Here is a 12809-nt window from a genome sequence, read left to right as displayed (position 1 = left end):
CACAAAGCCCTGATGAGATGGGAAAAGCCATTTCCCATCCCGTTCTGGACATGAGCAGGGCAGCACCGGGGTGTTGAGCACCGAGCACATGGGGTGCAGCTGGCTCGGGAGATGGGGGCACAGAGAAAAGCCCCAGTAACTCCTGCATCACCCCACGGGCACTGGGGTTCCCTGCTCCACGTTAGGGCTGCTCCAGCTGCCCCAGCCCAACCCGCAACAGAAGGAGGCTGAATTAGCTGTTGAACTAATCAGCGGATGCAAATCAGCTCGGAGACAGAGGAAAGCTGATTTGCATCTTCTCTTAACACCCCGGTGCCACCGCACCAGTTTCTGGCCATAGGGAGGAGTGTGGGGGGGGGGGGCTGAGTCGGTCCCAAAAATCTCAGCAGGGCCAGGACCGGAGCTGCCTTTGAAAGAGCAATTAAAGCGAGCCACCTTGCACACACAGGGTGATGGAGGGTGGGAGGCAAAGCTGCTTTTGATGTGCAAATAACCCGCAGCGAGCTCTCCCCACCAGCCCCTGCCTTGCATCTGCCAGGCGGGCTGAAAACCCAAGGGGCAGGGTGGGGGGAACGGGGCCCATATTTGCTCGCCTCCCTTCCCCAAGCAGACGCCAGCTGTCGCGTGCTGCTCCGGGGGACCCAAGCGGCTGAAATCGGGCGGCGAAGGGGGGGGATAAGGCCCGCAGGCAGTTCTCGTTAGTCATTACTCAGAAAACAAAAAGCAAAAAAAAAAAAAAAAAAAGGGGGTGGAAAAAAGCTGTGTAAACGCACCAAGGCAGCAGCTGTGAGATCTGCACGTCCCATTTAGCACGGTACCTGCTGTCTGCGTGCGGTGAAATATTGCTGTTTGCTCAGCACCCTCACCTGCAGGCAGCCCAAAGCCTTGTTCCCTCTGTGGGGTTTCTAAAGCTCTCACCCCCCGGGGATTTGTTGATCCTGGACCATCGCCACGTGCCCGGGTCTCCCTTGCTCGCTGGTGGGGCGAGCAGGAGGAGAGCTGGCGGAGGGCATCACTTTAGGGACAAGGGAAGCTCATCCAGGCTGGGGGACACCCCCATTTCTATGCGCATTTCTGCAGCTGGTGCCACCAACTGCAGCCTCTTGTCCCCATTTATCTCAGATTTAGGGTGCCCAGAGAGGCTTTGCCCACTCTGAGCCATCAGCCCGCTGCTGGCTCACAGAGGGACACCCCAAAAAGCCCCTTTGCGCTGCAGGAAGGGCCACGTTCCCAGCGCCGTGCTAAAATAGCTGAGCTGCAAGCCCCAGCCTGCTCCCGGGGCCTCTGGCTGATGCTAGCTGGAGCTATTTTCGTCCTTCCCCTCTTGTAGGGCCCCATGCCAGGCTTAGGATGTTCGCTACCTGCAGGACAGGCTGTGGTGAGCTGGGGGACCCGCCGGTGAGGTCACAGCGATGCCGTGCCCGTGCTGGCAGCCCCATCTCCTCCAGCAGCTGGAGCTGGGAGGAGAACAGAGCTCTCTGCCCAGTTTTGTGCCTCCGGAGCCAGCAGGGAGCAGGCTCAGGTGTGCTCAGCCCTCCTGGCACAGAGAACAACGAGCAAAGCTGAATCAGGTCCCCCAGGTAGGAGCTGGAGAGCCCCAGCAGGCTATTTTAATGGAAGAAAAAAAAAAAAAGAAAAAAAAGAAAAAAAAAAGCCCCATTTAGCCCCATTTCCAGGTGATGCAGGACCCGAAGCAGCCCTGCCCCTGTGCAGGAGCTGCAGGCAGCAACTGGCTCCGTCCCCCCCCTGCTCAGCCAGGCAGGGCAGGCAGTGCCGCTGCGTGGCTGCCGTGCTCCACCGCAGCCTCTCCTGGCGAGCAGAGCGCTCCTGCATGCTGCAGACCTCGCAGGGGATATTAAGATAAAAGCAAAATGCTTTTCATTTCGCTCTGAGTGTTTGCAAGCACCACGCGTATTTGCAGGTATCTTGTGAGAGGCAGCTGCCTGCTGCGCTCACCCACCCGCAGGAATGCCCGCACAACCTTTGTCCCCGGCGCACGCCACCCAGAAGGATTTCAGGAATCTGCTGGACTTTGGAATTTCTCCTCGTCCTCCTGTTCTGAAAACCTGGGCTAAGCGTTCAGCGTGCTGCCCCCTGCTCATGAAGTCAGGCACAGGCTTAACCACAGGTCTCCCTCAAGAGAGAGCCACAAGCTAAGCTGGTGAGTGGGTAGAAAACATCAACTGTGCCCTGATTTATTTTGTTTTTGAAGCCATCACGTCTGTAGGATACTACATCCTCCTTCCTCTTCCTCCACGGCTTTAAACAACCACCTTTCAAGCTGCGGGATGATCACAAGGCCATTATTAATGCCAAGGACAGGGGATTTGTAACGTAGCATCACTCTCAGTGAAAAAGCTACTGCCAGAACCAGCCTGGACGTTTAAATGAATTTTTAAAAAAAGAGGTAATGTCTTCATCTACCCCAAAGGACTTCTTGTACCGCCACCCAAGCAACAGCTTGAGCTGTAGCATAGCAGAAGAGTTAATAAGAGAAGACCCAAGACAGCCTCAGGCTTTTATCACTCAGAACAAACTCTTGTTTACAGAGCTGGTGTCAGAACTGCTCAGGAAGTCGGGGCACAATTCTTGAAAGATGAATGGCAACATCAGCGGAGAGGAGAGGCCCTCCTGCCTCATCTCTCAGGCAAGCAGATGCAGAGTTTTTGATGTGTGGGTTAGCCCCAGCTCTCCGGGTTACATCAGGAAGAATCCCAGATCTCCCTGTTTCACGCTGCTCTTACACCTCTCACCTTCGCCAGCCTCCAGCAGGGAAACACCTTAGGCAGTTAATTCACGTAAAGGGACTGGCACCAGGGATTTACGTAGCTGTGCCCAACACCAGAATAAACCTACCCAGGCCACAGCTCCCCCTCACCCCTAGTAAAGTCAACATACCCCCTAAGATCACTTCCAAGAAGCCTTTTAAGGTTTCTTTTAAGGTTTCCCAGCCTCCTGCAGCACAAACTGCCAATTGAGATTCATGCGGAAACTCTGGGATCACGCTGTGATTGCAGCAGCCACCCACTCAGCCAGTGCAAAGCGTTCAGTCCTGGAGCTGGAGGCCAAATCCTGCTCACCAGAAGCCACCAGCTCCAGTAATAACGCGGCTTGCGGCTCAAGCAGCCCTCACTGCAGACAGACAGAACTGAAAAATGTTGGGTTTCAGCAGATTAAATATTTTCATTTGTGTAAGCAGGTGACAAAGGACATTTTAGCCACTGCAGAAAGACCCCAAGTTGTTTTTAACCACAGAACCACAAGAACTTCTGGTTTGTTCAACACCTTTCATATTTAATTTATTTAGATATTCTCTACATTAAAGTATTCTCATGCCAACACTTCCAACCTCCCATCCCTACCTCAAGAAAAATAGACTCGACACAGCTTTAGAGTGGAATGCACTGGAATAAAGTTGCTAATGCGTCCAAGTTACAGAGAACACTGAACAAATCATAGGAAGAACTGCACATAGGAAACATCAGGGAAAGCTGGAATTAGCACACTATCATTCAAGTCATGTTAGCACCTTCCCAGACAAGCACTGAAGGCATTTAGAGAGGTGTAACATGCTTTGGTTAGCTAGACCAGCGCTTAGACTACATTATGCCTGGAAAAAAGCACGAAAGCCTGCCAGCACTGGGCTCTGAGCCTCATCTGAACCAGTTTAAAATAAAATAAAAATATCACACTGAAGTGGCTAGCCAAGCTTGCTGTGTTTGGGAATGCTGAGCTCTCCTGACTAGCCAAATCTGTGCCTGGAGTGCAAACCACAACAGTTTCAAACACGACTCAGGACCCAGTGCCACCTAGAGCATGCTTTATAGCAGAATTCAAAATATCCATTCATACGGCAGGTTGCTTTCTCCTGCTGCACTGTTTAGTATGAATGTTTTAAAAGCCGACCTCCCCCCAGTACAACTGCGTCAGGTGTAAGAGCTTTCACATCACATAATACCCTTCAATAGCAGCATGAAGCCTTGAATTACCTACAGACCTGCCCGCTGGGGGACACTACTGATTTCAGAATGCTTTAGCTGCTCTTCCACATCTCTGGCATTTCCAGAATTCAAAAAAAAAAAAAAAAAAAGGTAACTAGGAAATTTGCTCTGCAAACATCAATTTAAAACCTTTAATTCAGCAACTGAGCCTTAGCATGCTGCCTTCAGGTAGCAACCCACTGGCCTGTGACCTCTGAAAAAGACCCTTTATTAGTAGAAAAGCGCCTGGTGTGCCCACTAGTGTCCTCAGTTCGTGCATACCTCTACAAATCTTAAGCCACAGCTAAAAAACAGCGACTTGCATGTTTCAGAGAGGCATACTGTTGTGCACCACACTTTCCACATACTACCCTGGTCTTCAGGCACAACAGCAGGACAGCAGAGTACCATCTGCTCGATCAGCAGCAAGGCAACTGCACATGATCAGATAGAGCAGATGCTTTGGACAAAGGAAGTCGCATTTGCTCTTTGATGCTTTCAAAACCACGTGCTCCTGGTTTGAAAGCAAAGATCTGCAGTTTCTGGTAATCCTCAAGACATTCCCCTGAAATGTCTAGAAAAGGTCCAGTTCAAAAAAAAAAAATGCTTCGTGATAGCTATTGCACATTTGTAAGAGCTGGCCTAAAGGTTTTCTTGAAGACCCAGGCTTTGGAAGAAGGGATATTTTAAAAACTGGTATCAGTGTACGTTGGAACACTGGCACAAATGTCACCTACTCTTGGTTTTAATTATAAGGGCAACAAGTAAACACCAACACATGAAAAAAGAAAACAAACAGCATTTCACAGAGCAAGGAGCTAGAGATGAAGCTGTGGCTAGTGTTTTGCAGTTGAATCTCGAGGATAGAATTCAGCCAGTGTTGTCTGAGGAATTCTCTTCAACATCTCCTTGGGGAAGATTCGCAAAAGCTGCCATCCAATGTCCAAGGTCTCGTAAACAGTGCGATTTTCGTAAGGACCTACAGAAATTAACCACAGACTGAAATATGTGGCAGGAAAGTATCTCACTAACAGGGAGGTCTGCAACCAAGACCTTCTAGGTGTTAATGCAGACCACGATGTTCTTGAAACAGATTCTTACCCTGAGCAATGAAGTTCTTCTCAAACTTCTGCAGAAACTCCAGATAAAGAAGATCATCTGAGGTAAGAGCTTCCTCACCAACTACAGCCTTCATAGCCTGTACATCCTTCCCGATAGCATAGCAGGCGTACTGAAAAGGAAAGAAACATTAGTGCTTTTACTTTGGTAACTAAATTACATCCTTAGTTTAACAGCAAAAGAGGTGCTCATTTGGAAGGATGACGTTTGGGGTCCTTCAGTTAGCTCAGTCTCCTGCCAACACAGCATCGTTATCATATTGCACAGTGACCAACACACTACGACTGAATCTGCCTACATTTAATACAGAAAAGAACAATTTATACAACAAACATCCTCAGCAGTTACTGCATACCCTACAGCACACAGATTTCGTGCTGCAGAGAATCTCGTGAAGGTGACTCACAAGGCTCCACAGCACCCATGCAAACATTTCTGTTCCAAACCCAAAACAAGGGTCCCACTAATCACTCCTTGCTTTGAAGTAGCCTCAGGAGCGTTCTGGGCCCAAAGTGTTTGGCTGAGTAGTGAGAGAGGTGCATTCGAAATATGCCTCTGCTTTTCTGAAGGGGTTTTTACATACCAGTTGGTTGGATACATCTGCGTGATCCTTCCTTGTCATGCCCTCTCCAATAGCTGACTTCATCAGTCGAGACAAGGAGGGCAAGACATTAATAGGTGGGTAAATCTGAAAAAAGAAAGAGACATCCCCCCCAAAAATCAGTAATAGTACTTCAAAAAAGCATAGAAATGATCTTAAGCAGGTTCTAACCACTGTGGTACACACCTGCCTGTTGTGCAGCTGCCTGTCCACGTAGATTTGTCCCTCAGTGATGTATCCAGTCAAGTCAGGGATAGGATGAGTAATATCTTTGGGGGAAAAACAGTTTGACAGTTTTCAGATCTTTTATATTCATTCTAGCAGTGATGTGCCAGCTTTTTCAAACACTTAAATAACTTCAAAAGTAAAATGCCATCAGTTAGTACCCCCATAAATCACTAAGAGCTCTTATGCAAGAGCTGCAAGTACTCCTGACAGAGCTGGAGAACAGTCCTGAAGTCTTAAATGGGCAAAGTATTTCTCTTAACCACACAGAGGAGACAGCCAACAAGTGCACTACCCAAATGAAAAGCTAAAGGCCACAGGACCTACCTCGCTGTGCATCAGCAATAGGGCAGTCTGCTCTAAAGGAGACCTTTAAAGTGCTGGTTATGAAAACCATTTGAAAATTACTCACCGTCATTGGGCATGGTAAGAATAGGAATCTGAGTAATGGAACCATTTCTGCCTTCCACACGCCCAGCACGCTCGTAGATGGTAGCCAAGTCAGTGTACATGTAACCTGGGAAGCCACGACGGCCAGGGACTTCCTCTCTAGCTGCTGAAACCTGAGAGTCAAGAGAAGCATTTGAGGAAGCCAGCTCACTAGCACAGACCTGCCATCTCCCCTAATTAATCCATACCAGTCACTTAAAAGGACCTATTCCCGTGGCTGATACTGAAATACAGCCACATAAGCCCCTATAAAGAGAAATATGTCACCCCAGCTGTGTATGATGAGACAAGATGCCAAGGCAAATCAGCAAGTATTAAGCTGCTGAATGCCGCTAGTCAAATAAGTTTAGCCGTGAAAAAGGCAATAGCCTTTTGACTGCTGAATACAATTCTAGGCAATAAATGAGTAACTAAAAGCCTCACTGGCTGATTTAAGAACATTGTAAGGAATACTAATTGTAACAGCTTGAGCACAGATTTATATTCACTTTATACTATGAACCCTTTGTGCCAACACCCAGCATACAAGTTAATAAATGCGTACCTCTCGGAGAGCTTCAGCATAGGAGCTCATATCTGTCAGAATGACCAGCACATGCTTCTCACACTGATATGCCAAGAACTCTGCTGTTGTTAGAGCTAGACGAGGTGTGATAATGCGTTCAATGCTGAAACAGAACAGCACGGCCTATTTATGACAGGTGCTTTAAGGCAGCAAAGTAACAGTTTGAAGTTATATGCATTAAAACCCTCTGAAAATTCTGCTACGTGCACTGACTGGAGCACCAGCATTGCCAATTCCACTGAGCTGCAAAATGTCAATCAAAATGACACCTGGCAGGTCAACAGCGATGCTCTGGCTTCCAGTTTATTTGCTCTTCTCAGCCTTTTCCCAGCCAACACAGGTAACTTACGTTGGATCATTGGCCAAATTCAAGAACAAGCACACGTTGTCCATGGACCCATTTTCCTCAAAGTCCGATTTGAAGAACCGAGCAGTTTCCATGTTCACCTGAATTATAATATTAAAGCATCAGTTCCAGACCAGGTTTTAGCATCCTTCAGGTCTAAACACCTTATTACTAAATCCATAAGCAAAGCTCTTCACACCACAGACTCCCCTGCAATCCCAACTGAATGAGTTATTTCTACAGAATTCCACCCAAGGGACGAAGTTTAATATTTTACTCTGACCAGAGAATCACTTTGGCTGAAAATCCAAAATAGATGGTAGTACTTTAACATTCAGCCAATTTACTATTTAGTTACACACATGACCTACCCAGAGAACTTTCAAAAAAAAGTAATGTCCAGCTACTCACAGCACTGTCTCATTACTTGAACATCATTTTCCTCCAACAATATTGACTTACACCCATAGCAGCAAACACGATGGCAAAGTTTTCTTCACTGTAGTCCATCACATCTTTGGATTTCTTCACCAAGCCAGCTTGGCGACATATCTGAGCTGCAATCTAAAGGAGAAAGCTTATTTGTCCATCTGCATATTTGATTCAGAATTTAACCTGCTTACTTTTTAACCCCAGTGAAATGCAAATTGCTCTAGCAGTTTTAAGAACAGCACTGAATACCCACCTCGTTGTGGGGCAAGCCAGCAGCTGAGAATATTGGGATTTTCTGCCCCCTGGCAATACTGTTCATACCATCTATAGCAGAAATGCCAGTCTGGATCATTTCTTCTGGATAGATTCGACACTGGGGGTTAATTGGCTGACCTGTTATGTTTTTAAGAGAACACACATTATTCCATACATGTTTGAACCTTGATCATACTATGACTGATTTTCAGTACTGATCTAAGGCTCATGTCAGAAGCTAGAAACCCCACCTTTAGGCCCACATATCTTTAGATGCACCTGGTCAAATCTGAGCCTTTTGCTGATCTCAAGACTCTAGCATTCTACATTCATGCGAATGGTAAGAGTGCTTTCAAGAGAAGTCTGTCAGTTTACTACCTTTTTATCTCTAAGGCTATATAGTTAAGAGTCTACATACACTTCTCTGAACAGGTTTCAAGCACTTCTTCTACCCTAACCACCTGTACTTATATGAATTTGATTTGAGTTTGATGCTACACAGAAAAATAAAGATTAAACTCCTTCTAACATTTAGAACCTACGTTCAAAAACAAATCTATCGTAACATTCAGATGCAAATAAATACCAGAAATGGACTAACATACCCATAATGTCAAGGAAATCTTCAGCCAAAACAATAGGGCCTCTGTCTATAGGTTTTCCTGATCCATTAAATACTCTGCCTACAAGAAACAGCAATAAAATTTAAGTGTAAGTTACTGCAAAAATAAGTTAGTGGGTAGTAAGTTTGTTCACTCTTCAAAGCAAGACTCAAGTACTTACCAAGCATATCTTCAGAGACAGGGGTTCGAAGAATATCCCCAGTAAATTCACAAGATGTTTTCTTCGCATCAATACCTGAAGTTCCCTCAAATACCTGTCAAAATACCAGGGAAAAAAAGAAAGCACATGAAAAAGTAGTATTGTGCTCTACAAAATAATGCACTGGAATGCTGCTTCACAGCTTGAGAATTTGATCAGCCGGAGGGAAGAAAAGCAAGGCAGTCCCCTGCTAGCAGAGGATTTCAGAAGCAGTTCACTCGTACAAAACATGACATAAAAACCTACTTTAAACAAAATTCATGAGGTGTATCAGCAGCAACCAACAAACCCAGTGCCATTCTTTTGATCTCAAGTATTTTCCTTTGCCAACAGGGTAAAGTTCTTCAGATAAGAAGAATTGTTATTAACAAGAAACAGCTGCCTAGAAGACAGACCTGCATCTGCATATCAGAGGAGCTGATCCTGAACCTAACACTGTACAAACATAGTACGATTCCCTTAATCTAGCTGCAAGGGAAACAGGGTGTTGAGGGAGTGCAAATAAAAAAAAGTCATTCTCCGCTCCAGTTTTCAATCTTTTAAAATTACTTATACAATTTACCCTTCTAGTAAGTGGATTTTTATTTATTTTTTACTTACAGTACAAAAAAATGCATCGCAAGACATCTGACAAAGTTCAAACGCATACTGATTAATAAAATATTTCTCTGTTGCATCCAGAGACAATACAGTCCCCAGTCTTACCTGAACAACAGCTTTGGAGCCACTGACTTCCAGAACCTGTCCGCTTCTTCTTGTGCCATCAGGAAGAGTCAAGTGGACAATCTCTGCATATCTAGGAAACTGAAAATGAGCAAGAAAGATCCATTAAATCTGTGTATGGTTCCCTTTGAAATGGCACTATTATAATAACTAAATCAAGAACAGAGTGATTATATATGTTTCTTCATTTAAATTTGACAACATTGGGAGAGTTTGGTAGAACTGGAACGTTTCCTTTCCTTCTCAACAGCTTCAGCTACTCATCCCTTTCTGCTGGCACTGGGACAACTCTTTGGCTTTAATACCAATGGGCTTATTTTCTTTTATTTCAGCAGTCAAAAGCATATCTAGCATTTAAATTGCTCAGGCGACCCACAGATTTCACAACAGTCTGCATTTAAACTCTCACAACTTATCCTGGAAAATATCCCTCAACAACTTCATTAAGAGTCTTTGTCTTTACCTTAACTTGATCCAAGATAACCAGGGGACCATTCACACCCGAAACAGTTTTATAAGCTGGAAGAAAGAGCCACAAGTCAGGTACTTCCTCAAAACATCAGAAATATCCCACATCAAGTTCTCAAAGTCTCGTTCTTATCACCAGCCACAGTTTTGCAGATTTTGGGCCCAGCTCTGCATTGCTTTTCTGTTTATTATGAGCTCCACAAGAAGGATTCGGTGCTGAGCTGCATTGCCAGCATTTTGCCACCACTCACAAAGCAGTGGAGGTAACTTTAAGATACACAACTCTGCCATTTTCTCGTCTGTCACAAATTCATCGATGCAAGCATTGTATCTGGGGATAACCAGAACGCTGGTGAAGTTCACCCTGCCACCAGAAACACCACTACAACGTAAAGCTGTCATTTTAAAAACAAAACAGTTCTTTAAAATAAAACACTTCTTGAGCTATTCTGTGTTGACTTAAGGATTGACACCAGATACAAGGCCATGGCACACCGGTGCACCTCTAGGCTCATGCTTTAAACATCAGCAGCTCAGGTATAAGCACTAAATGCAGCTTTGCAAGGCACCAGGGTGCCCAGAAGTTAGAATTCATTACTCTGATATCAGCACTGCCAGAAAGCTGTGGAAACAGTGAAAAACCCTGCCCTGCTCCAAGGACACGCGAACACCCCAGCATCACTTGATCCAGGCAGAAGTAACACAGAGTCAGAGCGTTATCAGGGTCACAAGGGAGCAGTGACCCAGAGCCTGCGTTAATCACTTGTCCCTAGGGGAAAAAACGAGCAAGTGGAGCCATTCACAGCACACAGAGACAGCAGCATGGTCCCAAAGATAGCGGGAAGGTCCCAAATCCCAGCAGAAAGGGCCAAGTTGCAGGGAATTGCCTACCTTAGGCACCCTGCAGCTTTGCCCAGCCTGGCACACAAACCTGGTGCTGTATCGACCATCAACAGAGCAATGTTTACACCTAAGCAAAGCGTTTGAACTGTTGCAATGTAATCTCTTAACTACAACAATCAAAGCTGCATCAGATAAGGTCAGTGGGTGACGAGGCACACAAGGAGGCCTAACGCTGGAATTCCTCCTGTCTCAGCTTTAGCACTTGTCTCACGTTGTTTGGCAGGATTTTGGGGTTACAAAATCGGGTTTAATGCAAAGCACAACGGGCTGCTCCTGTCACCTGGGAGCAATTCAAGGAGAATGACACAGGCTCCGGCCTGAGGAGAGGCCTCTGCATGGCCTGTGAGGGCTGGCAGCACAGCAAGAAGCGGGGAACATCCTCTTGAGCAACACACCTCATCCCATGACAGTCTTGTGAGCGTTTCTTCCTCATTTCCCTTGCTCTGACCACCAGAAAACACCCCTGGCACAAACAGCCCCAATCCCACCAGCGCAGCTCACCACTGACTTTAATCCCCATCCCCAGGCCGATCGAGCCGCACCACGACAACCCAAAAGGAACCGAAACACCACAATTCCCACATGCAGACGAAAGCAGAGGCGGTTTGGGGCAAAAAACAGACAAAACGCGAATTGTGCAGGAAGCCGCAGCGGCTCCAGCCCTGAAACCTTCACTACAGGCACAAGCAGAGCAGCTGGGCTGTGGTGGGAGGCCTTTTACGGATAGATTTGGCTTTTACACCAGATGGAAGCGTTCAGGAAACAAACAGCACGGCCTGGGGAGCGCTCGCAGCGCCTCAGGGCCCGGCTGGCCCCGCACCCAGCCGCCTCCCGCAGCACCCCGCGACGCTCCCAAACCCCGCGGCTCCCCTCCCTCCTTCTCCCCCCAGCTCCCCGGCTCCCTTTTAGAGGCCGTGCGGCACTCACTGAGGCGAGGCTGACTCACGAAGTCCCGCACCAGGACCGCCGCCTGCTCGCGGGCCCCGCCGAGCCCGGCACCGTTGGGCAGCCCCCGGCCCGCCGCCGCCGCCCGCACCGCCGCCATCTTGTGCGCCCTGCGCCGCCCGGGCTCGGCTGCTGCGCATGCGCACATATAGGGGAGGGGAGGGGCCGGCCGCGGGGGGAGGGAGCTGGCCAGGGTGCTGCGGGGGGGGGGGGGGGAGGAAGGGGAAAGGAGGGAAAAAGGGGAAATAAAAGGAAATAAAGGAAATAAAAAGAGGAAAAAATAAAGGAAAAAATAAAAGGAAATAAAAGAGAGGAAAAGGAGATAAAGGAATAAATAAAAGGAAATAAAAAAGAGGAAAGGGAAAAAAAGGGAAAAAAAAGGAAAAAGGAAAAATAAAAGGAAAAGGAAATAGAGGGAAAAAATAAAAGGAAGTAAAAAAAAAAACAGGAAAAGGGAAAAGGAAAAAAGGAAAAAATAAAAGGAAATAAAGATGAAAGGGAAAAAGGAAAAAAGAAAAAGGAAAAATAAAATGAAAAGGAAATAAAGGGGGAAATGAAATAAAAAATAAAAGGAAAAGGAAAAGGAAAAGGAAAAGGAAAAGGAAAAGGAAAAGGAAAAGGAAAAGGAAAAGGAAAAGGAAAAGGAAAAGGAAAAGGAAAAGGAAAAGGAAAAGGAAAAGGAAAAGGAAAAAATAAAATGGGAAAGGGAAAGGAAAAAAGGGAAAGGAAAAAGGGAAGAGGAAAATGAAATAAAGGGAAAAAAGAAAAGGAAAATAAGAATTAGGGAAAGAATAAAGAAAAAGAAAAAAAAAAGAAAAGAAGAATGAAAGAAAGAAGTGCTAGAGAAAGAAGAAACGGAGAAAGAAATAAAATGAGAATTAGAGTAGAAGAAGTAGAGAAAGAAGAATTAGGGGGAAAAGCCTTGCTCCCAGACCTTTGCTTTAATAAAAAGTCAGTGGTCGTAGTTTGAGCCGG

General features: G+C 46.3%; 1 protein-coding gene across 1 annotated transcript; it reads right to left on the bottom strand.

Moving 5' to 3' along the window:
- Window positions 1-3273: 3273 nt before the first annotated feature.
- On the bottom strand, window positions 3274-11974 carry ATP6V1B2 (ATPase H+ transporting V1 subunit B2). The gene is made up of 14 exons (XM_068662270.1): window positions 11817-11974; window positions 9982-10037; window positions 9501-9599; window positions 8757-8850; window positions 8579-8656; window positions 7972-8111; window positions 7749-7850; window positions 7290-7387; window positions 6920-7043; window positions 6338-6488; window positions 5887-5969; window positions 5683-5787; window positions 5082-5211; window positions 3274-4959 (listed from the first exon to the last, which is right to left on the bottom strand). The coding sequence occupies exons 1-14, from the start codon at window positions 11932-11934 to the stop codon at window positions 4817-4819; spliced, it is 1521 nt and encodes a 506-aa protein (XP_068518371.1). The 5' UTR covers window positions 11935-11974; the 3' UTR covers window positions 3274-4816.
- Window positions 11975-12809: the final 835 nt, after the last annotated feature.

This window comes from Anas acuta, chromosome 27, assembly GCF_963932015.1.
Source record: "Anas acuta chromosome 27, bAnaAcu1.1, whole genome shotgun sequence".
NCBI lineage: Eukaryota > Metazoa > Chordata > Aves > Anseriformes > Anatidae > Anas > Anas acuta.
Note: the sequence above shows the minus strand (reverse complement) of the source record. Positions and strands in the feature narration are given on the sequence as shown.